At 37.8% G+C, this 27,835-nt stretch overlaps 4 protein-coding genes across 11 annotated transcripts in view; 1 reads left to right on the forward strand and 3 right to left on the reverse strand.

Annotated features, from left to right (window-relative positions):
* The window catches only part of LOC120416743 (E3 ubiquitin-protein ligase SH3RF1-like), a 36,972-nt gene extending 29,424 nt beyond the window's left edge, over positions 1–7,548 (reverse strand). Inside the window, exons 1-2 of the mRNA XM_039578578.2 lie at positions 7,215–7,548; positions 6,323–7,146 (exon numbers count right to left, since the gene is read on the reverse strand). Of these exons, the coding sequence (XP_039434512.1) occupies positions 6,323–6,436 (114 nt within the window). The 5' untranslated portion in view covers positions 6,437–7,146; positions 7,215–7,548. The remainder of the gene's footprint in view (positions 1–6,322; positions 7,147–7,214) is intronic.
* An 11,015-nt stretch (positions 7,549–18,563) lies between these two features.
* LOC120416754 (transcription factor grauzone-like) lies at positions 18,564–21,484 on the forward strand. The gene is made up of 4 exons (XM_039578587.2): positions 18,564–18,841; positions 18,901–19,883; positions 20,226–20,999; positions 21,285–21,484. The coding sequence occupies exons 1-4, from the start codon at positions 18,719–18,721 to the stop codon at positions 21,322–21,324; spliced, it is 1,920 nt and encodes a 639-aa protein (XP_039434521.1). The 5' UTR covers positions 18,564–18,718; the 3' UTR covers positions 21,325–21,484.
* LOC120416755 (cytochrome b-c1 complex subunit 10-like) lies at positions 21,368–22,280 on the reverse strand. The gene is made up of 2 exons (XM_039578588.2): positions 22,120–22,280; positions 21,368–21,687 (listed from the first exon to the last, which is right to left on the reverse strand). Exons 1-2 carry the CDS (start codon positions 22,164–22,166, stop codon positions 21,567–21,569), a joined length of 168 nt encoding a protein of 55 aa, XP_039434522.1. The 5' UTR covers positions 22,167–22,280; the 3' UTR covers positions 21,368–21,566.
* Positions 22,281–26,187: 3,907 nt separating this feature from the next.
* The window catches only part of LOC120416760 (probable phospholipid-transporting ATPase IA), a 177,211-nt gene continuing 175,563 nt past the window's right edge, over positions 26,188–27,835 (reverse strand). For 4 of the 8 annotated variants that reach the window (XM_039578600.2, XM_039578594.2, XM_039578601.2 and 1 more), the window contains one exon: positions 26,188–27,631. In XM_039578600.2, the coding sequence (XP_039434534.1) occupies positions 27,361–27,631 (271 nt within the window). In that variant the 3' untranslated portion in view covers positions 26,188–27,360. The remainder of the gene's footprint in view (positions 27,632–27,835) is intronic. The other 4 variants (XR_005605382.2, XM_039578597.2, XM_039578595.2 and 1 more) reach the window with 1 other exon arrangement.

The following is a 27,835-nucleotide window of genomic DNA, read 5'->3' on the forward strand; positions in this document are numbered from 1 at the left end:
CCACGATCGGCTCCACTTTACCAAACAATTCCGAATTAATTACGGTCACTGTCCGCTGTACTGGTAGCAGCATCGACTCGAGAATGGAGATCGTGCGATGCGTTCAAAATCCATCATCGACCAGAAACCAATATCCGATTGGAGACGCCAAGACAAGAGATGGCGGGGCGGTACAAAGTCGTCGTTGAACAAATCGGGGCCTACTTAGCTAAAACCCATCGTCAGGAGAACGAACGACGAAAAGAGGCACGCGAAGGCAAACGGTACGGAATGGGGTCCAGTTCAGGTTGCGGCGAGAAAAAGCCAACATTGTGGCCTCTCTGTACTGTTGGTGGAACCTAAGTTATGGCACAAAATAGCGCACGAGATGGGCATGGACAGCGCGGTGTGGTGTGTGAAGGTATGAGAGAAATACTTGAGAATGGCGATGGTATTTACAAGAATGGAGGGTTGAGGTATTCGCTGTGAGTATCGATATCGATTAACGGACATTAAATAAGCTTTAAGATGACGACTTTCATCATTTTACTTCTTTGAAAATATTTTGGAAAAATTCTTCTACAATTTGTTGTTTAGATATGAAACTCTTGATAAGTGATTGATTGTATTGCAAAATTATATCAATGGCACATGGCGCAGATGTTCCGGATGATCGTTAAATTGAATGCAATACAGAGTGATGGCAGGCTTCACCTTAATTGCAATTGACACGAGCAAATATTGTTTTTAAATCACTGAATGTAAAAACAAATCAACATTTGTTTGGCTTTAGTACTCGAAAGTGAGAGCGCGTTAAATTTTGAAAAGGCAAAACTATTTTTAGCATTAGCATTAGCATTAGCATTAGCATTTGGAGGACGCCCCACCACCGGAAGGCTCCACAACGCTTATCCCACTGTTTGGTCTGGTTGTGTTAGACCCTCATCCGGAACAATAATCCAACACGGGAGATACCATGTCTTCATCTTTTGATGAGTGTGTAATACAGCCCAGGGCATAAGGGGGTCCTGGCCGGGTCCAAGCTATCCTCAGGGATGGGGAGGATCGTTAGTAAACACCTATCTAAAGTGCGCAAGGACCCCTACGTCACCTTAGTGGTATAGATGTTTGTAGGGAGGTTTTGGACTTAATGTTAGTAGGAGAGGTAGAACCCTAGGATACACCTCGAAAGGCGTTGCGGGTTGGATGTAACAGTATTCCTAATTTCAGTCTAGGCTCACCAAGTCGCCATGGCCTAGTGGTTAGCATTTTTGCTTACCAATCCAAAGGACGGGGGTTCGAACCCCACCTCCAGCGACTTTGATTTTTCGTTCATATTCAGCATTTCAAGTATTTCTATGTCCTTAACTTTCTCGATGGGAGCAGATGGGAATCGAACCCAGAACCATTCGCTTACAAAGCGAACACTGTGACCATTCAGCCACAGCTGCTCCTTGAAAAGGCAAAACTATTTTTGTACAATTAAATCTTTTTATACAGATAACGCTTTTTAAGCTGCACGCATTACGAATACGCTTGATGGAAAAAGACTTTATTTAAAAGGGAAGGAATTAAATCCCTTCGATATATTTTACTATTATAAAAAAAAAAAAAAAAAATAGGCAGCAAATAACCCATAATTCTGTCACAGAGCAATAAAAAAAACCAGGAAATTTTGATATTAAATATGCACCGATAATTTCAACTCTCAAATATTCTTTTGATTAGATTCAATATCTCAAGAACAGAGGAGTTCTCGAAAATATTACTTGCAAGTTTTGGCTGCTTTTGCGATAAATTCCATGCTTTACATCTAGCTATAAAATATAAATAATGTAAAGCTTTTATCAGTTTCATGTATGCATATTTTTTGAAATTTAAAGCCGTTTGATTTTTGAATTATAGCAGGGTGGCCACTAGATTTAGATTTTCAATTTCCCGTTTTTCCCGGTTTTCTCCCGAGACCATAGGATCTTTCCGGAATGTTTATAAATCAAATTACAATGTTTTTTAGGCTAACGTTACTATCAACAAACTTTTTAAACGCATACATTTGATTCAAAGTTTGAATGAAAAAAAAGATTTTGGAAAACTCAAAATAAAAAATAAAAATCGTTTTTGTTTTTTAGAATAACATAACTTATTACTAGAAAGCAGGAAATGGCATTTAGAATTTATTAATTTTGTAGAAAGGATTTGCAAAAATAAATTGTTATCAACATTTATGTAAATGTTCGCAAATTTTCTATGAAAAAAGGTTTTGTGAATTCAAGAAGAACGATTCTTCCAAGAATTATCCATTTCTGTGAATATTTTTTGTTGGCTAAAATTATGTGTGTACTTTTTTTTAACCAAAAAATTCTAAACAAAAAATTATACGCTTTGCACTTTGTCCTAGACCTATCTTCACGTATACATATCGACTCAGAATCAAATTATGAGCAAAGGTCTGTGCGTGTGTAGGGATGTTGAGTTAAAAATCGTAGAAAGCAACACATAATTTTCAACATGAACTAAATTTTTGTGTTTATGTAGTAACCACCTAAAAGTGATTGCCAGTATTAAAAGTGTTTTTTGTAGTAGAATTCTAAAAATATTGTATTTTTAAAATATCTTAAAATTTTACATAAATTTCATATATATATTTTTTCCAATGTTTTTATAAAATACATACTCAATACTTCAGACATTTTAAATCATACATAAAAACTCAAAAAAAAAAAAACAAAATTGCAGTTTGTCCTTAATAATTTGTTTGGCTGAGAATCTCAAATATTATCAAATTAAATAATATTTGCAACATATTTATTAACTTGATGATATTATTATTTTTAGTTTGAAATATATTGTAATTGCACTTATGGAATTGAAGACGAATTGAAATAAGACTTCATACGGCTGTGTATTTTTTTTATTGATACTTGATAGGTACACTCACAAAACTTGTACCTATCTTATCAAACATTGATCCGGTGACATAGTGGTTGCCTTTCACCCCAGTTGGCTTTGGTTCGATCCCAGTCGTCCCTGGTGGCATTTTTTAAGACGAGATCCACCGATCAAGCCTTCCATTCGATGGAGAAGTAAATGTTGGTCCCGGTCTAACAAAGAGGTTAGGCCGTTTTTTGTCTGGTAAAGCTGCTGGTCGGTAACACTAATTCTCACTAATTCTCCATACAAACTTTGGAGAAAAACCATTCGGGACCATCCATAAACCACGTGGACACTTTTTTGGGATTCTCAAACACCCCCCCCCCCTTCGTGGACAATTGTCCATACAAAAAAAATCTGTTTTGTATGGAGCGTGGACAATCGCCATACCCCCCCCCCCCCTAAAGTGTCCACGTGGTTTATGGATGGTCCCTTCGGTCCTGTCTAAATATTTTTTGTAAAATTCAAAGTGCACGTGTTTCTAAGGACCCAAAGTTCATGCTTCCCTTGAGTTGAGCCTGCGCCTAGGCCTGCGCAGTAATTTTTGTCATTTTTTGTAGGTCAGTAATTGGACTCACAATCCAAAGGTCGTCGGTTCGGATCACGGGGTGGATGGAAGCTTAGATGTAGAAAGAGATTTGAATTGCCTCACCGTTTCAAGCCTTCGGACACATAGTTTCTAGTAGAAATCTCGCAATAGAGAACGCCAAAGCCATGCTGTAAAGCAAACAATTTGCATTATTTAAAAAAAACGAAAAATATTTTTTTGAGCTCAGTTTTTAGAATTTAATTTAAAACAAATGTAATCCACCCATTTGGTTGTTGCCTTCCTCACTTTTTTCCATGATGTGGAATCAACTGAGTAAATTTAAGATCCGGTCTCAAAAAGGACATCAATATCTCAACTCAACTTAGCATTTTAGACAAACTTTCATGACATTTTTCCAAAGACACCAAAGCCCTAAAACGTCATCCAATAAAGTTAGATTTTGGAAGGTTGTCACCCTGTATGTCAATAACTTCAAAAGATAGCCAAGTACAACAACTCTTCCGAAGACAACCTTTCGACGTCGTCGTGCAATCTTGTCACTTTTGTTCCGAGAAATGGGTTTTATTGTTTGACCTTGAATAAACAAAAAATAAGGGCACGCAATGTAAACAATAACAAACACGTTTTGTTTGGTTGACCATTCTATGAATTGTCCCGAAGTTTGGTTGAATTTGGTTGCCGGAATTCCGAGTTATAATTACCAAAGTTTACATAGTCGGGCATGTACGTGTGTCAAACTTGTTCTGAACTGAAATCTCATTGGCCAGTTGTCATACTTGCAGCAATTTTGTCATTCCCAACACTGTGCAGTGCTGATAAAACTAAGTGACAATTTGGGCCACACAAACAGACAGACATTTGTCCAATTTTTGATTCAGAGTCGATAGGCATACATGAAGGTGGGTCTACGAGCTTTCTGTCAAAAGTTCATTTCGAGAGCGTAAATAAAGAGTGAATTCGCTTATGTGAATGCAACTGATTTCGATTTAGTGAATCCGATATCGCTAGTTAGAACGTCTGACAGCTGTCAAAAGCACGAAACCACGTGCTCTGGAAAAGTCGAACAATGGGTTTAAAATATTTCAATATATTTTACAACTGATTTTGATATTTGCCATTTTTTAAACACTTTTTAAGACCTATTTTGAAGACAACACACTAACAAATTCCAAATTAGTCCCACTTGGTAAATAATTGGAAAAAACAGTCAAAAATCTTGGTTATCTTGACATAATAGCCTTATATTAGAGTTTGACTCAGGCCATTGCCAATTTTATTTCAAGATTTTCACTTTATTATTGTAAATTTCCCTAAAACATGTTGAAAACCCGATTATGAGCTTTTTAGGTAAAAATTAAGTATCACAATGGCTGGTGCGTACCTTGGTCCCGTGCGTACTTTTGTCCTGTTCAACTCTATGTACCTTAAACCGGGGTGACTTTGATAGGATTTCAATTTTTTTTTGGAATATTTTCCAACGGGTAAAGTTTTTCTTAAGACTATTATTTTTAAAACATGTACTGGGGTAGTCCAACCAAAGTCCATGCACTATTTTGGAAATTAAGTTTTGTTTATAAAATTATCGGTTTATATTGAATTTTATACTGACTTCGAAGCACCAATCACAAGTTTTCACATTTTACATGAAATTTGTTCAACTGAAATTGCCTATAAATTTGGAGATTTTTTTTTATTTGTGTTTCAAAAACACATATTATTTATTATTTACAAACTTATTTAACCTTCTCGTAGTGAAAAATTGTCCAAAGAATCCGAAAAAGCATTCCACTTTCCAATTCAAAATCATGTTCATTGAGAAAATCATGACACTATGAGAAGTTTAAAAAAATGACTTTCATAAACATTTTTCTTAACTATAGTTAACTAACTTTTTAAACTTTTCAAAATTTTATGTAAAGTTCTGGTACTTTGAACACTTCTCTACCACGGTCAGTATGATTCTTAACCATTTCTTACGTATTTTAATTGTACTCTTCATTTTGCGGAAAAATTGCAAACCTATCAAAGTCACCCCGGCTATCAAAGTCACCCCGTTTTACGGTATTTTTAATGAAATATAGCATTTTTAAGCTTTCTACAAGATATTTTCATGAATTTATTGATAATTGAAAAAAATACAGTAGCATGACTGTTACCAAAAAACTGAAAATTCTGCTTGAAATTTGAATTTAGTTTTTCTCAGGTTATTAGGTTTTTAGGACCCTATGTGTGTCTAAATTTACGTTCCAATTTTCAATTGAACTTAACTTATTTCTAGAGAAAGTTCAAGAAGAATTGATATAAAAAAATAAGTTCATGATCTTGCACTATTCCTTTCCAAAGATATTTAAGATGTTTATGAAACCATAATGAGAGTTAAACTTCGAGCGTTATGAATTTACAATTAGTACAATATAGACAAACAAAACGCAACCATCCAACAGGCGCATTCCCCAAAGTTATCCCACAACATCTGTGAAAACAACTCGCTCCCAAGCACATCACACGCACACACATCATAGCGCACATATCCCAATCGATCAATCCCCATCCATCGAACAAGAATCCCACAATTTTATCTAAACTATCTTCAACACTTCATCTGCCCCGGCTCCACTCTTCCCCTTGTTTCCTCATTGAGAGTGCTCAGAAGACCTTTCGCACTCCGTCCGTCCGTCCATCCATCCATCCAAGCAAGCCGAAGCCAGTTAACACAAGCCTGCTCTTCTACTTCAACTTCATCACAGCGCACAAATTCCAGCATCATAAATGAGCCCCACAGGCACAAAATAAACACATGCGCGTACTCTGCCTTCCGACAACGGCGAAGATGGTGGAATTCTGGAATGTCCCGAAACTTACCTCCAAACACTTTCGGCAGAAGGTATGCTGGCAGGGAAGCACCTTCGAGGACGTATCGAGCCGTTCCAGACACACGGAACACTCGAGCAGGTCGTTAAGCAGCCGTTCATCCATGGTTTCTGACTTTTCCTGGTAGATTCTACTCTGTGTAGATTTATTTGCTCATTGGTTGAACTCCTGTATTGCACAATTTTCGGCCTTCTTCGATGTTTTCAACGCTTGCCCTCATCCACCTTACGCACTTTTTCGGGCTCCTTTGATTCCTGCACACAAAACCTGTAGCACCGCAGGTATTCTGGCTTCTTTCACTTCCTTTCCCCTTCGGACACTTGATGTGTCTTCTCACCCCTTTGGATGGGTAAAAATTGCACCAATTTGTGAGATGTACGCTTACTTTGTTGTACGCGGCCCCACTCCGGACACCTCTCGAAACGGTCTTCGGTGTTAAACCCTTCCTTGCGTTCCCTTCACCAAGCTACGGAATGCACGAGCTATCCTTTCGAGCTCCCTTTTCCATTCTGCATTGTGCTTGTGTCACACTTTTCTCCACACTGCAATTCCTTGAGTATCGTCAACCCCTTTGCGCCCAACCGCTACTGCCCTTGTATCAGACCTCTGTGCATAATTCGGACTGGGTATCTTCTTGAAGCCCCCGGATGTGGAGCTGTTTCACCACCTTCACCTCTCGCGCTGCTCTCTATTCCACGAATTTCACTGTATTCTTCTGAATTCTTCTTCTGGGAACCCCGGCCTTTCCCCGTTCGCCACCGAACTGCCTCCGGGAGCAATTATCCCCGCGCGGAGGTCAATTTGGCTATTCGGAGCTATAATTACGGGCAAATTTTCATTAATGGAATTTCTTTCAGAATATTGGGCTCTTTCCCTCACACACCTGAACCACTCGCACTGCGAACCCCCCTCTCTCGTAAAGGTATCCGTGTGTTACGCCCCGCGTCGAAGAAAAAACCCGAGAGAAGTGACCTGGCCTGGCCGAGGAGGCATTCTTGACTAAGCGCCTGGATATCGCAGAAGGCCGCGCGCAACCCACACCACAGTGGCAGCAGCGCCACCATCACCACCACCAACGTAGCATGCCATGAGACGCGTATGAATGGGGGAGAAGAACTGTTAAGTTTGGGATGGTGTGCGTGCGCGGTGCAAGATTTCTTGAAGCAGGGCGATTCAAGATAAATAATTTGTCTGTGGTCCCCTTGTCGTTTTGGCTGGGAAGAGGGAGGCCGTTGGGACTTGGCAGTGTGTTTGTGATGATTCTGCGATGGGCAGACAAGTGCGCTGTCGATAGCGTTGCGATTTGATTGTGTTTGGTTTGCAAGGCAGAGTTGAATGAAGGGAGTTTCGGAATGAATGGTTTCGCGCGTGTTTGTGTTAACAGGTGGGACGAGGGGGTTTTAAAATTTGTTGAAGTGCTGTGGATTGAAATTTTTCAATAAAGGTATTCAATATTGAAAATCATATTATTTCTTACAGGAATGCTATTAACACATTTCAGCTAAAATATCAAAATAAGATAGTGACAACAAGAAAAAAAACTCTCCAGCTTGAATATTCCTTGTAGGAAATAGAGTTGAATAGAGTTGCTCTATAGTCTTGAAAAATAAAAAAAACTGCATTTTGAGTTCCATTTTTCATTTGACATTTTTCAATATACCGTAAACCGGGGTGACTTTGATAGGATTTCGATTTGTTTTTAGAATATTTTCCAACAAGTAAGGTTTTTCTCAAGATTATTTTTTTTAAAATATGTACTGGGGTAGACCACACAAAGTCCATGCAATATTTCGGAAAAAAAGTTTTTTCAATAATGTTTAGAAAAATAGTTACGTTAAAAATTCTTAGTTTTAATTCCGGGGTGACTTTGATAGTCATAGTTTTTCTTGTTAAAATCATATTTAAGATGTTCAAACTTTATTTGTACGTTAAATGTACCATCACTAAAGAAGCTGATATAGTTTTAAAGAAAAAAAAGGTGCAGGTGGTTATTTTACACATGACCAGTATGACAAAGAACTTTGCAAGATGATTGTTGAAATTTTAGATTAGAATGTCCAGTCCAAATTTCCCCATGATTCGCTTAGAATTACACAAGACAACTCTTTTGTGATCAATTTGTGGCCCTGAAACATTCTGTTTGATTTGAAAAGTTTTAAGACATAATATCAACGTCCTATCTAATCTAATCTAATCTAATCAGACCCTAGCGCAGCCAATCTTTCGAAGGGATCCTGGAGAGTGCCTTAGGTTAGATGACACACCTAGCACTCTTCTTGTCATTTATTAACATTTGTAGTGCGCCATTGCATTAGAATGCATTGAAACATCACAAGCGTTAAACCGGCCAGGCCTACTGCGTAAAGCCGTATCGCAGAGATGACTCGTAATTGGGTTGAGTTTGAGCACTGAGTGTTCGAACAACAACACAATTCTGAATCGACAGGGGAGGAAAAAGCGTGGGGACACACCACCATACGCTCCGAGATTTGGTTGTATTCGTTGGGAGCACCATGCTAAGAAGGTTTGGTACTCCGGGACCCTCTCTGGGATGGGACATTGTATTTCCACGAATGCCCTGGACACTATTTGCCGTGGTTATAGCGCCACAACTCGCTCTCTGTAACAGTATTCCTAATTCCAGTCCACGCTCACCAAGTCGTCGTCATGGCCTAGTGGTTAGCATTTTTGCTTACCAATCCAAAGGACGGAGGATCGAACCCCGCCTCGAGCGACTTTGATTTTTCGTTCATATTCATGATTTCAAATTTATGTGTTCTTAACTTTCTCGTTGGGAGCAGATGGGAATCGAACCCAGAACCATTCGCTTACACAGCGAACACCGTAACCAGTCAGCCACGGCCGCTCCCACATAATATCAACGTCCTATCGAACAAAAAAATGAAAGTTAAAAAAATCTTCGATTCACATTTATTGAAAATCAAATTCGTTTCCAAGGATACTAGATGACACATGAAAAAAGCAGCTTCTATTTTTTTTAACTTTCATTTTTTAAAGGTTAAAATGGATGAAAATATACATTTTTATGCATGTTTCTAATTGTCTCAGGAACACGAATATGATAAGATTATCACCAGAAAATTGGATCTAAGGGGTCCCCCGAGCAAAAATTTACAACCAAAAAATTCACTAGATGTAAAAGTGTCTATTTTATATGTTAAAATGCCTTACCCAAAGCGTTCTCAGTCTCAGATGATAGTCCCAGATGTCCCCTATAAGCTGCAAGTCGGACCGAGTTGATATCTGGATGGAACACTTTTTTATTTGAGTTTGAAAACTATGCAATTTTTTCACTAAAACGCCCTTTAGATTTAACCAATTGGGATGCTTCACTCTGCCTTTTTTAAGCCCTTTCAGATGTATTTTGAATTTTGAAATTTAATTAAGGTTTGCCCAAGAAACAGCCTTTTTTAAAAAAAATTGACGTTTTTAAACCATAACACTTTCTGTCCCGATTTGCCCTACTTCCCGTTGGCCTAGAGTGCTCATATTTTTGTCAGATGCTAGTTTTATATGTACAAACAAACCCTGAAAATTTCAGGCAGATTGGTGAGGTCCAAACGACGTCCCATACAAAGGGGTATGCCCTGTTCGTGGACTCGCTCTTAACTGCTTAACTTCAGATAATGGCCAAATACAACTGTTCATGTCCAGTATAAAAAACCATTGCCAAAATGTAAAATTTCATGTCCAGTATCAAAAACCACAAAGTTTGATACCCATATTGCCCCAACTCTGATGGTTCGGCAAATGTCCCCCCATCGGAACATCCACGGGGTCTCCGGCCACTCCGGATTGTGGCCACTACTGCCGAAATTTCAAATTTCATGTCCCGTATCAAAAACCATAAACTTTGTCGCAACCACAGCCAACTTGACCCAAAAAGGAACTGGTTCTCAAACAACACGGGGACCCCTTCTCGATGCCCTTAACCGGAGCCTTCCGGGTCAATATCGGCAGCTTGACCGCATCAGTCCTTAACGTTCTTCTTTGATGGTCTGCAGCGACAATCCGTCCCGTTCCTGCGACGGCCCGAGCCATTTCGGTGACCTCTCCATTTGCTCTCCACGTCGTTGACCGGGGGAAATTTCTGCTGTCCCTTCTGATTCTGCAATTGCCACTCGATGTTGACTCCTCGGCTGTCAGAAAATAATGATCTTGAGTGGGGGTGATTTTAGATACATCAATCTCACGTCTCTCGGAGAGGATGATCGGGAAAGGTTTGTTCAACCAATCAGCGTGAAGGAAAAAGAGGGGAAGTCTGCGAATAGGGGAAATCGTCACGTAACGTTTTCGCTTCGCGAAAATTTGGGTTCCGATCTTTTTATTCATTCTCTTTACACATACACACCACCTAGAGCACCAAACAGTGAGTTGCAAGTGTATTTGTAGCAAGAAAGCGCCATCGACTGTAGATTTGCTCGTGTGTGTGTATTGAACCACACGAAAATTGTGTTCGCGGAACCACACTAAAATTGCAATATAGAAATCTTGGAGTAAAATTTTAAAAACTAATGGTGTGAAAACTTTTGTTCTAGATTTTCCCCAAGATCGATCGGGTGAGCAAACTCGTGCACGGCAGTAACCAGGCACACACAAATGAAGCTCCCCAGCCCGCGTTTGTGTGTATCCTTGATAATTTGGTGCTCTTTCAAGCACCAAACTTGCCGATTTCCCTTCCGCACACACAAACACTCTCTGCTGAATACTCTTTCGTGTAAATTGGCTCTGAAAAGGGCCATTTTAACGTCCTATGACGCTGAAAAAATCATGCGATGATGACACTCCAAGTTGCCGGCAATTTTCCCTCCCGCGCCTGCTCTGTCTCTCTTTTAAGAACCATTCTCTCCTTCCTCTCGGCGGCTCTGCTGTGCTGCTGCTGCTTCTCGATCCTCCTCGTGCAAAGCTTCGGACTCGTTTGTGCTTCGACCGGCGGCAGAGAGCAAAATTTGCTAAGTGCTAGATACTTGAATCTGATTAATGTGTTCGGGAAAGGTTGCGCTCAACCAATCAGCGACCGGGATTTTCCCGGTCTGAATTATTATTTTTCTTCTTAACATTTGAGTACTTTAACAAAGTTTTATAAACTTTACGAGTTGGTCAACTTGTACTTTAAGACTTCCCCTTTCGTTTGGTGGGTAGAACATACAGATTGCTTGAATGGGGTGGAAGATATAAGCATTTAAAAGACTACACAATTTCGTTACACTTTCGCTTCGCGAAATTTTGGATTGACACCCGTAGACAGTGCCCTTAGGACAAAGTTCTTTGTCAAAAAGGGTGCAGGTAGTTATGTTACACATGACCAGTATAACAAAGAACTTTGCTAGATGATTGTTGAAATTTTCGATTAGAACGTCCGGTCCAAATTTCCCCAATGATAACTCTTTTGTGATCAATTTCAAGGCTCTGAAACAGACTGTTTGATTTGTAAAGTTTTAAGACATAATATCAACGTCCTATCAAACTAAGGGGATGAAAATTGCAAGTGGAGCTGAACTGCCCTTTTCAGGGCTCTAATTGATTACGAAATAGTTATTCTAAATTTCCAGAAACAGATTTCAGAAGTTTAATACCCATTTTTCCCCAACTCTTATGGTTCGGCAAATGTCCCCCCATCGGAACATCCGCGGGGCCTCCGGCCACTCCGGATTGTGGCCACTACTACCAAAATGTAAAATTTCATGTCCAGTATCAAAATCCATAAAGTTTGATACCCATATTGCCCCAACTCTTATGGTTCGGCAAAAGTCCCCCCATCGGAACACCCGCCGGGGACTCCGGCCACTCCAAGTGGTGGCCAATTCCAATTATCAATTCCCGCTCATGCCGGCTGGCATGTCTTGGCGTGTCCATGCCTCCAGGCTATCTGCTCCCGGGCCTCCAGGCCGTCTGCAAACGGGCCACCAGGCCATCTGCTCCTGATGTGTTCTCGTCGACGTCCAGCAACAGAATGAATTTTCGGGACCGACCGAGCCGCATTTTGTTAATTTAGATCGGGGACGTATGCCCCGCCTCTTTGCACCCATTCTCCTACATCTCCTTATTCGCTTTTTGCCGCGTCGACGATCCGAAAATTATGAGGTAGAGTGGGGGTGATTTTAGATACATCAATCTCACGTCTCTATATTGACTGATTGGGAAACGTTTGTTCAACCAACCAGCGTTCACCAAAAAGAGGGGAATTTGCCGAGAGGGGAATTCGTCACGTAACGTTTTCGCTTCGCGAAAAATTTGGATTGACGCCACGTATAGAAACCTTAGGACAAAGTTCTTTGTCAAAAAACAATTTTTATATTTAGTTAACTAAGTGTATAAGCTTTTAGGAAAATACATATAAATTTTAGGTAAACTTGTTAAAAAGTCAGAATTTTGCCTGAAATTTGTTAAAACTAGTTTTGTTTGTAAAATTATCGATATATATTGCATTTTATACTGAATTCGAAGCACGAATCACAAGTTTTCACATTTAACATGAAATTTGTTCAACTGAAATTGCCTTTTAATTTGGAGATTTTTTTTAAATTGTGTTTCAAAAACACATATTATTTATTATTTACAAACTTTTTTAACCTTCTCCTAGTGGAAAATTGTCCAAAGAATCCGAAAATGCATTCCGTTTTCCGATTAAAAATTATGTTCATTGAGAAAATCAAGACACTTTGAGAAGTTTAAAATAATGACTTTTATCAACATTTTCTTAACTATAGTTAACTAACTTTTTAAACTTGTCAAAATTTTATGAAAAGTTCTTCTTGAGGTACTTTGAACACTTCTCTACCACGGTCAGTATGTTTCTAAACCATTCCTTACGTATTTTAATTGTACTCTTCATTTTGCGAAAAAATCGCAAACCTATCAAAGCCACCCCGGCTATCAAAGTCACCCCGTTTTACGGTATTTGATATTTAGGGATTTATAGGTTTTTGAATGTATTTCTTAATAAAGCCTCAAAGAATCTGTTTTTAATTCTTTCCTATTTTTGTAAATGCTGTTGGAATATAGTTGGATAACAATCATTAGTTTTCAAATAATCATAGTTTCCGAGATATCATTAAACTAGTTTAAACATGCTTAAAAATCTTTATTGATGCAGAAAAAAAATAAAAGCTTGTTGTATCCAACATTTAAAATTGTTCTCAAGTGAAATACACGTCTATTTGGATTGAATTTTGAATTAAAAACATTGTTTGTGGTCAGCCGATAAACTGACCATCAAAACCGTTCAACGTGAAGCAAAAAATAAGTCAAGCTTTACCATTTTGGAAACTTTGAAATTTTTGAATAAAAATGATAAACCTCGCTTATTTTTGCAAAAGGTATGGGACGCGCATTATTTTATTAAATTACAGTGCAGATAGTATTGATAGTATCATAATCTCTTCGACATCTTCAAACATGGCTATTCGCGCTTCAAACTTAGAAAAAAATTGAAAAGGTTTTAAACAAAAATAAACGTTTTTACATCGTTTGTTCGTGTGTTTTTTTTTTAATTTGAATACAATTTATTTCTTCAACAATTCATATTCCTTGTACATGTTTTGCAAAAATGATGTTTTAGTCTCATCAACTTTCTTTTTTTTATCTATGATAAACAAAAATTTCCCTATTATAATGCAAACTTTTGGATTTTTTAGCTTTTCTTTATTTTATTTTGAAATCCCGGGCAGACGGTAATAACAAAATTAATAATATTTCAATAACAAATCCTGTTAAAATAACAAAAAGTGTTATTATTTTATCCTGAAGTTCAATTTCAAGAAGTAAAAATAATAACAGTTTCTGATAAAATAACAAAATTTGGTATTGAAGTGATATTATATTGAAAATGTTTAATAACACGCTAATAAGAGGAAATGTTATACATTTCAAAAACTCTCCTAATAACAAAATATGTTATTCGTTCGGTATACTAACTTAGAAATAAAATTACCATAAATCGCACAAATGGAAAAGTTTCTAAGTGTCCATAACACAATCTGTTATTATTTTTTCTTTTGTTAAATATGTTTAGATCTTTGGGATAATTTTGTCTAATTTCGTCGGGGTCATTATTTTGGCCATGAAAAAAAGCTAAAATTATTCTAAAAAGTTGAAATTTTAAAATTTGATTTTTTTAATTATTTGATATACCTCCTAAAGGACTTTGTTTAAAATGGTTAGAACTATGGAATAATTTTGACCAATTTCGTCAGGGTCATTATTTTGGCCATGAAATGGGGTCCTTAAGCTAAAATTATTCTAAAAAGTTGAAATTTTGAAAGTTGATTTTTTTTATTATTTGATATACCCCCTAAGGGACTTTGTTAAAATTGGCTAGAACTATGGGATAATTTTGACCAATTTCGTCGGGATCATTATTTTGGTCATGAAATGGGGTCCTTAAGCTAAAATTATTCTGAAAAGTTGAAATTTTGAAATTTGATTTTTTAATTATTTGATATACCCCCTAAGGGACTTTGCTAAAATTGGCTAGAACTATGGGATAATTTTGACCAATTTCGTCGGGGTCATTATTTTGGCCATGAAATGGGGTCCTTAAGCTAAAATTATTCTAAAAAGTTGAAATTTTGAAAGTTGATTTTTTAAATTATTTGATATACCCCCTAAGGGACTTTGCTAAAATTGGCTAGAACTATGGGATAATTTTGACCAATTTCGTCGGGGTCATTATTTTGGCCATGAAATGGGGTCCTTAAGCTAAAATTATTCTAAAAAGTTGAAATTTTGAAAGTTGATTTTTTAAATTATTTGATATACCCCCTAAGGGACTTTGCTAAAATTGGCTAGAACTATGGGATAATTTTGACCAATTTCGTCGGGATCATTATTTTGGCCATGAAATGGGGTCCTTAAGCTAAAATTATTCTAAAAAGTTGAAATTTTGAAAGTTGATTTTTTTTATTATTTGATATACCCCCTAAGGGACTTTGCTAAAATTGGCTAGAACTATGAAATAATTTTGACCAATTTCATCGGGGTCATTTATTTCACCATGAAATGGGGTTTCAAGCTAAAATTAATTCGATAAAATGAACTTTTGAGAGTTCTTTTTTTTTTAATTTTGTTATATTCCCAAACGGAATTGATTTATTTATTGAGAATTTTTGAAGTGTGAATAACAAAAACTGTTATTATTTTCACAGAGCCAGGAAGTCGGAGCTGACGTTGAAGTTCGAGCTGGAGTGAGACCTCGGAGACTGCATCGGATTCATCTAATTTTCAGCAACTTTTACTTGGAGTCGGAATCTGTGAAGTCGGGTATTTTTGGAGGGCTGAAGTCGTCGTTGACGTTATATCCTGCATCCAGAGTCGGAGTTGTTTTCAAAGTATGGATTCAAAGTCGCTTGGAGGTACCCGACTCTGCAGCCCTGACTAGTACAGAGGAGTTATGGCAACTGCAGGTTTATTTGCAAATTACAAATAAACCAAAACAATAACTTTTTTTGTTATGGAGACATACCAGTTCAATAACATTTTTTGTTATTATGCTGCTCCACCTCTCCGCACAAAATAACAAATCTTGTTATTCCTTCATGATTCCTTCTGTGTTATTGGTTTGTTATTGCAATAACAACATAATAACAGTTTAAGTTATTCTTCGAACAAATCTTTGTTATTGATTTTTGTTATTTTAACAACTAATCCGATCATCCCAATAACATATTTCGATCTTCTCACAATATCAAAAACTGACCTTCCCAAGTTATTTCCGTCTGCTCGGGATAGCTGTTTGAAAATTTTCAATTTCTATTTGTTTAAAATCACATTTAAAATAGTTGTACAATCAAAATTGAACAAATCAAAATACATTTGCCATTGTTTCTGTTATATTTGCAGTCATTTCAATGTATTTTTTTAGATAAGGTTAATTTCACCCTTGTCAAGAAGGTAATTTTGAGCAACTTTTGTTCTGCAAAACACTTGACTTCTTCTGTTTGATGTTTGCATTGCAGTCTTTTTCAGTATTTATTTGTCTTGCTGTTTTTGCGTCGTTTTGTCTGCTCATAATATTATAACTCTCGGGTGAGTTTTCAAAACGCCGTAAGAGCCACCGTGACCTCTGACACTGATTTCCATTTTTCTCCAAAATTTAACAAAATTTCAGTTATTTTTAGTTTAGGGCACTTGAAGGACGTGTAGATGAACAATCTCAAGCATTTTTGATTTTGGTTTTTCGAAAGTAGGTCGAATACCGATGCAAAAAGGACTTTGTTTTTTTTTTCTGTTTGAGTATTAAGACACTGAATCCTGATTACAAGGACTATTGTATCGTGTTACCCATTTTTACTGTTATTAAGCATTTCCAGATCTATAACACAGTCCCTATTGAGAGGGAAAGTGCTGTTCCATCCAGATGCTGTAAACTCGCTAGAACCGCGGTGACAATTTTTTCGTGTCATTTTTCAAGCTCTTCCCAGCAGCTATTATTTGCCGCGCGGGGTCTTGTAAAGACAATTGTCTTTTTGCAGCGCTACTTTTGCGGTGTTCCCTTTGCTCTGATCTGGACAATGCGACTGGACTGCAGTGCAATACCGATCGGCTGGGCATTATTTACATGCGAAGACACGAGGAAAGTATTTTGGGAAGAGGCGCAAAGGAATATCCCAAGATCGATCACATGCTTGAAGAGCACGTGAAGCAACCGTTTTATACTCATGCGGTTGCTGCTACCTCTGAACTTAAACCTAAGGCTGCCACCCTGAGAAGAACCCATGACTTTCCGCTTATGAGGCGAAACCCGTAACCATTCGGCCACAGGAGGTTGGCAGGACTTTGTTTACCAACGGCTCTTACGGCTTTTTGAAAACTAATCCGAGAACTATTCTTCAACTTTCTTTCTTGCCTTTTCAGTGTTTCTAATATTTTAACAGTAATTTTAACTTTTGTTTAAAAAAAAAAACAAAACAAATAAAAAAGTGTTCGTCCAGATGTTCTAATCTGGACTTTATTGTAGAAGTCCAATGATTTTTTTTTCCAATTTTTGATTTTTGTGCTGTGAAGGTATACAAAAAAAAACATTTTTTTTACGTTAAAAATCAAGAAACTAGGGGTTTAAAGTGGTTTTTAGGCGAGAATCAGGGTTATGTTGTAGAGCAGCGATTTTCGACCTTGTTCTAGGCTGGTACCTCTATTTAGAGTTGCTGTTGTAGATTAAATTATGTTCCAAACCACAAAAACATTATATTTTAACCTTCTACAATTATTGTAGAAGGTTAAGGGTGCACAGCAACGAAGGAAGTTGTTGTCTTCTTATACCAAATTTGTCAAACTTACGAACCCAATTCTGCAACTACGGGACTGTAAAATTAATGAAACATTGCTGTAAATTACTTGGTGAACAGTACTTTAGAGGATGAATAAAAAAATATTTCGATAGTACCCGTAGTTTTGAAGATACTAAAATGTCTGTAACAAAAATCTGGGTGCAAAAGCTCTAGTTGATGAGCACCGTTAAAATATAATGTTTTTGTGGTTTGGAACATAATTTGATGTATTTTTAAAATAAAATAAAATGTTTCTTTTTGTCATAAAATTAAGAATAAACATTTTCTTTTCCAATAAGAAATTGTAAGCATTTTTTTAGAATGGTGAAGTTCCTGATTTATTTAAAGTTATGATTTTCAACTTATAATAAAAAAATACTACGATTTAAATTTGATCTTTGACTAAAATTATGTTTTTTGTCAACTCCGTCATACCAAAAATAACAGAATCAAATAGTAACCCTTTTCAAAACAATGCTGAAAAGTTCTACTTTTCAGCACTGAAATGGATGCTGAAAGGTTGAACTGTAGCACTTGTTTGGAAAAGTTATACTTTTCAACATTTTTTTGACTTCAACGATTCATTGACTCAATGCATGGACAGGACATTTGTCCTATAACTTTGTTCAAAGGGTGTTTTTCGGAATTGTTTATAAACGTTGTATGAAAATCGTTGCAAAACTTGATTTTTTCATCACTCGTCGTATTTATCCAACTCGGTGAACCTCATTTAATAAATGTACGACTCGTAATGAAAAAAAAACCTCTTTTCGCAACTTGTTGCATAAACTACTATTAAAAGATAATTAAAGGAAGTTCCAACCATTTTTTATAAAGCCTCGCCTGAAACAGAGGGGCAAGACACTCTGTTGAAATATTTCAATTTTATCCACTCCATCTCTGCTGTCAGTTTCCGATGTTGTTGATGCTCTGCTTCAAATGTCAAGAATCAACATGTTTTTTTGATCTTTATTATGACTTCCAGGGAAATGTTTTTGTTAATGGCTTTGTGTTAATAGTTACATAAAACTGCAGTGTTTTAGAAAAAAACAATAACGTTTATTGACTATTTTTTGGTGTTGTAATGTGATCGTGCACGATGGAGAATAATCTCATCTGTCGTTTGTGCCTGTATAACAATGAAAATATCCTGCCAATTTTTGGTGAACCACAGCGGGAGGCCAAGTTGCAGGAGAAATTGCTGCAATATGTGAATTTGGAGGTATGATTTGAGTTCCGGTTACAGAATGCTTCTGTTTACTAATGAAATGTGTTTTACAGGTCAAAGAGGACGACTCTTTGCCGAAGCTGATTTGCTTGAAATGCTTCCAAACGATAGAGAGCTTCCACGCGTTCTACCAGGAGGTAACCCAGAATCAGACCGTGTTCGAGTACACGACCCAGCCGGGAATCATGGTGATCAGCGATCAGGACTCGCACACCACGTACATCTTGAAGGAGGACGAAGTACTCGCTGGAAGTCAGCAGTCATGCATCGAGATGGACGAGCTCAGCATGGAGACGATTCAGCTGCGACCTTCAACGTCTTCGACTGCTACGGTGCAGATCAGCGATCAGCGGGTAACGTTGGTTCAGCTACCGCGGGATGTTGTCGTTGGGTCAGCTAGGAAGACACAACAGTCGGTGACTTCCTCTGGACTTCCGACTTATGATGAGTCGCAGAAGAGTCGACAAGTGATTGCAATCGTTAAGGATGCACTTGGGGAAGAGAAGATCATCATCGATCGGTTGGAGGAAACGGAAGAGGAGAGTGGGATCCCAGTGATCATCGAGCAAACAGCGTCGGTGGAAGAACCGCAAACCTTTACGCTGGTTCATGAAGATCCCGAGGATGTTAAGGTAGTGCTGGACAGTGAAAATGACGACGATGATGATGATGACGAACCGGAGGAAGAAATCCTCCAAATTGACGATTCCGATGACGAACTTCAGCCGGAGAAGCGAAGCGTGTCAAACTCGAAGGATTTCCCCAAAAAGTTCATTCAGGACGGTCAGCTGGTGGTCCGGGGGAAGGAACTGTCCGCGTTGATGGGCCGGTTTTACGACTTGACGTGTGAGTTTTGTATGGAGGGTGGCAAGGATGAGGACGAGATTGTGAGCTTCACCGAGATGGATCTGTACCTGGCGCACTGCAAAGAGATGCACGCGACCAAGGGCCACGTGTGGTGCTGCAGTGGGCGGATCATCAAGCCGAAGATGATGGCGATGCACATGGCGCGGCATCTGCAGCCGGAGGCGTTCAAGTAGGTTCATTACTTTTGGTTATTTTTTATTTATCATTTTGTTATTTGGATATTCGGGGGGTTATTGCAACATAAACCAGCCCAGTTCAAAATATTATTTGACGAATTGTGCATACCAGGAGGTCCAAAGGACTTTGGGAACATTCCCTGAAGGGTGCAAGACGATCCGACGCCTCTGGTTGTCTTGAAGCCGTTTTATTTAGACGCAGATGATTATGTAAAAGACATGACCAAGTAGACAATGAACATTTCCAGAAATGTAGTATCTAGAATATTACTTGAAATGTAATTTAGATTCAACCCATGGAATATTGTTTCCGTAATTTTAATTCTACTTCTCAGATGTCCCGAGTGCGGCAAAGTGATGAGCACCCCCCAGATCCTGCAGTACCACATCCAGAACCACCGCCCCGAGGAGGAACGGCCACTCCAGTGCCGCCAGTGTCCGCGGCGCTTTAGCTACGGAAGTGCCCTGCTGGCGCACGCCCAATCGCACCTGCCGGAGGCCGTCCGGTCGCGCCACGTTTGCGACGATTGCGGCAAAAGCTTCAGCTCGGCTCCGAAACTCGCCGAACATTGGGCGGTTCATGGCGGGTCGACGGCGGGAACGAGTGGCGACGGGTCGGACCGGAAGTCCCAGCAGATGATGACCTACGTGTGTCAGGTTTGCGCCAAGCAGTTCACCTCCAAGAGCAATCTGACGTACCATTTGACGACGCACCAACCGAAGATCCACCAGGTGCAGTGTGAACGGTGCAAGAAGTGGCTCCGGAACAAGCTCTGCCTCCGGAAGCACATGGTGCAGCACTCGGACACCCGGCACCAGTGTACATACCCGGGTTGTGAGTACTCGGCCGTGAATCTACAGTGTCTGCGGAATCACATCCGGGTTCAGCACTCGGACGTGAAGCCGTTTGAATGCGATGTGTGTGGGAAAAGCTTCAAGTTGAAGAATACGCTGCTGAATCACCAGGTTCAGCACACTGGCGTTAAGAAATTTGCTTGCGAGTTTTGTTCGCGGACGTTTGCCTCGAGTGGGAACTACTACGCGCACCGGAAGCGGATGCACCCGCAGGAGCTGGCCGTGCAGAAGAAGCGCAAGGAGGATGAGGAGAAGTAAGTATAGATTGTTGTTTATGTTTCACTATCAGCGTCAATAGCTGTCAAAGTTTCTAAATGAGACAGTGAGCAAGATAGTTACTCTCTCGTTTGCTCGGCTTTACTCTACTCAAACAAGAGGAAACTGAAAAAGAGAGTTGATCTCTTGCTCACTGTCTCGAGGTGATTATTTTATACAGAATTGTGAATCGTCAAGTAATTTCAATTTGAAATTTTGTAAGAACCACGATGAAATTTTCAAATCAAATTGCTTTTTAAAACTGAATTTTCTTTTCATTTCAGTGAATTCCGGAAAACCAAGCTTCTCTCCAAGTCGAAATAAAATGACGGAAATTTCTCAACACAAAAATATCAAAACACCACGATTTCGATCGTCATTCATTTATTCCGAGCTCCATCAGCAAATCAGCAGTTCGGGAAGCCAGGATCATCCAGTTTGGTAGTCGAATTTACACTAAATACAACAACTTCCACTCACAAAAGCTAGCCTTCTCCGGGTTGTTGGTTTGTCTGATAGAACAACAAAGAAATACCCTAACTTGTCTCCCAGCCGAATGAGGGCGCTTATTCCTCCGACTTGAACTTGCCACCGTAGAACGGGATGTAGGTCACGATGCAACGCCAATCGGTCAGGTACAGTCCGATCAGGGAGCCGGCCGCTCCGAAGCCGACGGCGGACGAGATCCTGGAACGGAGAGGAAAACATTTCAGGTACTTGAACTCACGCTTATAAATATATAATGTCAACAAAAGCCAAATTTGCGATTACAAGCAAAAAATTGGCTAAAATTAGCATGTTTCAAAAGTAAACTCTATCAGCTGCTGTTCAACCCTCGTAATAAGGCATATTCTGCTTCTTAAACCATTGTCTAACAATTAGGGCTTAACTTTAGCACAAATAACATGTTAATTGTACATGGCAAAAAATAATTTGCATGTTATGAATTCTTAGTTTTTCTAGTCAAAATACCAAAAATTGTTTAAGACATTTATAATTTTCTTGATTTTTTAAATTATATAACCACTATTGTCTTTTGCGTCGATTGTTAATTCCACCAACTTTTCGTAAATCCACCAATCAAACATCACAATCTATTCCAAAAGCAACTCCACTTACCACTTGGTGGCCTGTTCGGCCTGTTTCGGTCCGATTGGGATCCTCATTTTGGGTAGACTTTTGCGCGGACGATCGGAACGAAAATCCTTGGACTGCTTCTCCTCGCTGTTGAAGGTGGCGAGCGAAATTCGTATGACACAGATGGCTGTCCAAAGATGGCTGTCAAAAAAGTACGAGAAAAGTCAATTTGCGCTACCTATGATGGGGTAGCGACGCTTCGAGTTGAGGTAAGGCGACGCTTGCTGAGAGCGCTTGAAATGGCGGGTAAGAGATGTTGACAGCTTTCCCTTATTTTTTTTATATTCAGCGCATTGGTTTTTTTTTTGGTGTTGTTAAAAATATGAATTACATCGCAAGTGATGATTTTGAATACAAGATTAAATTTTGTACAATTCTCTGGAAAAAAAGAGGAAAAAGATTTTTTGGGATTTTTTAGCATCTGTGCCACTTTTGAGCGAAATTAGTTCAGGTTAACTCATTGATACTTGAGCCTGAAGTTGGTGAAAAAAAGGTTTTTCATACAAAAATGATTTTTGCCTTCCTCACTGAGGTAAGGCTATAATCCTGCTCTAAAAATGAACTTTTTATGTAAAGCTCGAAAACCCACCTTAATGTATACATATAGACTCAGAATCGAAAACTGAACAAATGTCTGTGTGTTTGTCTGTGTGTATGTGTGTGGGTATGTGTGTGTGTGTATGTGACCAATAATGTCACTCAGTTTTCTAAACACTGGCTGAACCGATTTTGACCAAACCAGTCGCATTCGACTTGGTTCAGGGTCTCATACGGTGCTATTGAATTGTTTGAAGTGAGAAGTAGTTCTAAAGTTATGTATAAAAATTTGTTTTCGCATATTTTCGGAAGATGAATAAATGGCAGGAAATCGCACCAAATATCATCATGTTATACATCGTTGGTTAGATAATCGAAAGACCTTTCCAAAAAGTCCAAAACATTGAAGATCTGGCAACCCGGTTTCGAGTTATGACCACTTAAGTGATATTTATGTACTTTTTGTAGCCGGATCTCACTTAAATGTATGTAAACTATGTCCGGATCCATTATCCGACATATCGTTGGTTAGGCAACCATGCCTCGAGTTTTGACCACTTAACCCTCTACCGCCCAAATTTTTTTTTCGACAATATTTATTTTTCCCGTGTTCAGGAGGTCATTTTGAGTAACTTTTGAAAAACTTTACTTTTCTTGTTTTATGTTTTTCTTGTTTCATTTTTAGTATTTTAATTTGCATTTATCTTGTTTAGTTTATGTTTGTTTTTGGTATTATTTGGCCTACTCTACCACCTAATATAATTACATTTCGCCTATCTAAATTTTTCATGATTTTACAGTCACTTTTTAAATTTTTTGCATGTTTTTCACATTTTTTGCTATAGAATGGCACCATCATCATTTGAATTGTAAAAAAATGCGTAGAGGCATAGTCTGGGACACTACAAAAATTACTGCATACTTCTTTTTACTGAAAATATAGGAAATGTTAGTAAAAAACACAGCCAAATTTGACCCCTAAAAAATTACATTTTTAAAAACATTGGCAAAGTCACATAAAACAAGTTAAACTTCCAACCCTGAAATTTTCTAAAATTTTAAGAGTTCTTCTTTCCAATGCTTTTTAAAGATCAAAAATCGGTTGGAAAATTGATTTTTTGGCGATTTTTTAGATCGAAGCCCGTCTAAAGGCGGGGTTAGGTTGTAGAGGGTTAGGTGATATTTATGTACATACTTTGTTATTCCGATGAAAATTATTTTGATGAAATTTGTGTCCAAACCCATCTTATTACCCACTTGGTAAAGAGTGAGGAAGGCATCAACCACATAGCTGGATTAAGTTAGATTTTTAAATAGTAAACAATATTTCAGGATCAAATTTTACAGCTTTGGTGTATTCGACAAAGTTGAAGAGCATTACATTTTCGATAAGAATCTCGCCTTTGAGAATAGCGCACCTTGCAGACAAAACCGCCAGACAATTTGGTTTTGCATACAGGTACAGCATACAGAAAAATATTAAGCTTGTGGAGCGAGGGAGCGTGGTTTTTTTCTGGGCACCCCAGTGTATATTAAAAAAAATTGTGGGCCAACTCCGCCAACTCACACAGCACTTGCCCCGATCCCTCTTCGATTTGCGTGAAACTTTGTCCTAAGAGGTAACTTTTGTCCCCAATCACGAATCCGAGGTCCGTTTTTTGATATCTCGTGACGGAGGGCCCCTTCAGTTTTTGAACATGCGAAAAAAAGACATGTTTTTAAATAATTTGCAGCCTGAAAAGGTCAATGGATGATATGGAAATTGGGTGTCAAAGGGACTTTTCTGTAAAATTGGGCCCTCGATTTGATGGCGTACTCAAAATTCCAAAAAACGTATTTTTAATCGAAAAAAAAAATTCTCAAAAAGTTTTTAAAACTCTGCCATTTTCCGTTACTCAAATGCAATTTTTTTGGAACATATCATTTAAGGGAAATTTAATGTTCTTTTCGCAAAAAAAATTAAATTACGAGCCATGGTTTCAACATTTTAATTAAAAAAAAGTGTTTTATAATGCATTATACACCTGTCCAGTTGTTTTGCCATCATTAGTTTCCAAAAAATCTAAGTATTGACGAAAATTTTATTTTTTGCGAAAACTAAAATTTTTGCAGTGCTGTACATTGAAATTTCATAAAAATTCAAAACAATTTTTAAACAATCCCAAACATGCTAAACATGATTATCAATGCAGAAAAATGCATTTTAGATTGTTTTCAGCTGATGAGACTTCTATATTCATGGAAATTTTGAAGTTTTTTGGAAAAATATTTTTCCCCCTGATTTTTCAGACCAATTTTGAATGGGGGTGGTGGACATAAACTTTGAAAAATATTTGCAACGGCCTTAGGCTTTCAAAAAATAAAAAAAATAAAAACATAAAAACACCTATCGATAGAATGAAAACTTAGCTTTCTTTAAATATTTTTCTATGATTTTACAGGTTGTTTTTTAAAGTAACTTATCCAAAAATGGAGAATATTCATTAACAGGATTTCTGTATATCAATCGATCTAAGAGTACCATGCTTCTCTATCAAAATGAGTTCCAAGTACATTTTGCCTGAGACGCATGGTGCTTTATGATTAATTGAATGTACCGAAGTCCAGTAATTTTTATTCAACAAATATTTCTCAGAATTCTTTGTATTTTTTTACTAACAAAGCTAAATCGCCTTTTTTGAAACGAGTTAAATTTTGTTCAACCGCTCCGAGGATAAGGTTGTTTGATGATGGAAATTTTTTTTTTTGCGAAAATCGTTGAAAAACGCTGCTTATTAGGCCATTTTATTTTGGATAGGACCATCCTAATCGTCAAACATAAAATACGGGTCTAATAATTTTGGCCAAGGATCATCCATGCCAAATTTGAGCCAAATTAGAGCATTTTTGATCTGGACCCTGCTGGTTTGACGTGGAATCGCTGTATTACATACCAATTTTGTATGATCAGCCCGCAAAATTTCAGAATAATCATGCAAGTTATCTTGTTCTGGCGTAAGAGTTATCTTGTTCTGGCATGTACAAATTTTCCATATAAAATCCAATAAAATAATCCAAATAAAATATTCAAACAAAAATGATTTTAGCGTAAATCTTGAGATTCACAGTTCTGATAATTTGGGTGACATCAATGCAATGGAAGAAACGAACTGTTCAATCTTTTTGCCTTCTTCACTGAGAAAAGGCTGTAAAATCACTCAAAAAATGAACTTTTTATTTTGACCCAACTTCATTTATACTCTGTTGATCTTAAATATGCACTTGATCTTCTCAGCTTTGGCTGAACTATTCGTTCCTGTTTATGTTTCTACACGTTGGTATTGAACATTGTAAAGTTTTAGTTAGTTGTTTAAAAGTTATGATTAAAACTATTTAGACGACTTTAAAAAAGGGTGATTTTCAACATACCCTCAAATGATGATCTGATCGTGGCAGTTTCTTCAAAGGTGGTGTCTGTATTTGTTTGATGAAAAGTCAGCAAGGAAAGACACGAAAAAAGAAAACAAAAAATGGAGATTTTTCAAATATATTTATTTATTTTGCATTGTATTTCACCAATAACAAACAGTAACCAAGACATTGAACGTATTTTGATGTTTTAAGTGTTTTTTCTTCCAGTTCGATACGGGTTGCTGCTTCTCACATTCACTCCCTGCCCGAACTGACTCTTCTACTTTCGTTAAACTCTGAGTGTTTATTTTCTCTCTCGGTTGATATCTACTGAATTGTTTTCGTTAGTTTTTCAAAGGGTGAAAGTTTGTGTTGGGTTTGCTGATTTGCTTGCGTATCCTATAGATATTTTTTGTTTTGTTTTGTTTGTTATTTGTTACTTCTTTTTTTTTATCTCACAGATGATGCACGGTAATTTGTTTTGCTCCATTTTTTGTCTAGTTTTATTTTGTTTTGTGTTTTGTTTTATTTTTAACAACTCTCGTGAGTGTGTTGATTTTTTTTTGTTGTGATTTGTATATTTAGATAATATTTTCCAATGTTTCTTTCATTCTATTCTGCAAGGCGAGAACAAATTCAACAATTCATCGGTTGGGGTGTCTCTCAAGTACTGGTTTGCAGTAGTTTAGTAGTAGCTGAAGTGTAATAAATTTGTCTCTAAAGTTTTAATCATTCCCTCTTTCTGTTGTTTCTCTCAAATGTTAACTTGTTTTCGTAGAAAACTAAACCTCACTAAAAGTACCGTAAAAAAGCCTCCAGAGTCGAAGATAAAAACGGGTGGAAATAAAAACGGAACAAAGTGATTTGCTCTTTGTTGTTTTGTTTTGCATTACCCTCGTTTGGTATAGAAAAAATAATACTTGTTTTACTTTTGATATTTTTTTTAACGATTTTGTATTGTTTTACACTCTTACACTTTGAAACACCTCCAAGACATATATCGATGATCGTGCACCAACTTAGCAAAAAATTCTATCCACCTAATTGCTATAAATACTTTTCACATACGATTTGACAAAAAATAAATAATCTCAATATTAGTTTTCCTCTACTATAAATATACCCTGGCCGCTTTTACACAGTATAGACAGATTTTTGTGTTGTTTTTTCCCTCCTCACTAAAAACAATAGTGATTTTCTCCCACAACTTTTTCGTTAAACTATTATATACATACACCCACCCACATACACTTACAGCCACTCGTAAGCTTAGAAATTCCACCGCGTGCGTGTGTGTCACAGCAAAAACAGCCCCGATTGGCCGCTCCGTTCCGGTTGAATCTGATTCTGCTGCTGGTGCTGCTTGCTCCTCCCCCACGATGACCACCACTTGCGCTTCCGCTTCCGGTCGCGACTCCTCAGCACACCGCGGAAAAGTAATTTTCGTACAAGTAAACGGGTTGGCACTCTCAGTTTCCATCCGGTTTGGGCAGATTGGTGTCGTAGGCTCTGATGACGTCGGTCTGGGTCACGGTGCCACCCTCCTCTTGCGAAAAGGCGAAACCATCTGCGTTTTTTTTTGTTGTTGGGATATTTCGAGTGAGAAAAAATGGCGTTTTGATTAGAAAAAATTATCGTTGATTAGGAAATTGAGATTTGCAGACGTTAGGTTTTTGTGTTGTGTTGCTCTCTGTTAAATCGATATTAAAAGGTCAGTCGGTACAGATTTGTTATAAACACATCAATAAGGAAATTATATGTTCATAATTGT

This window comes from Culex pipiens, chromosome 2 (assembly GCF_016801865.2).
Source record: "Culex pipiens pallens isolate TS chromosome 2, TS_CPP_V2, whole genome shotgun sequence".
NCBI classification, from domain to species: Eukaryota; Metazoa; Arthropoda; class Insecta; order Diptera; family Culicidae; genus Culex; species Culex pipiens.

Coding starts and splice junctions, on each gene's coding strand:
- LOC120416755 (XM_039578588.2), bottom strand. CDS start 22,166: ATGAGGATCCCAATCGGACCGAAACAGGCCGAACAGGCCACCAAGTG. Junction 21,688..22,119: donor GCCGAACAGGCCACCAAGTG/GTAAGTGGAGTT, acceptor TCTCCGTTCCAG/GATCTCGTCCGCCGTCGGCT.
- LOC120416754 (XM_039578587.2), top strand. CDS start 18,719: ATGGAGAATAATCTCATCTGTCGTTTGTGCCTGTATAACAATGAAAAT. Junction 18,842..18,900: donor TGCAATATGTGAATTTGGAG/GTATGATTTGAG, acceptor TGTGTTTTACAG/GTCAAAGAGGACGACTCTTT. Junction 21,000..21,284: donor CGCAAGGAGGATGAGGAGAA/GTAAGTATAGAT, acceptor TTTTCATTTCAG/TGAATTCCGGAAAACCAAGC.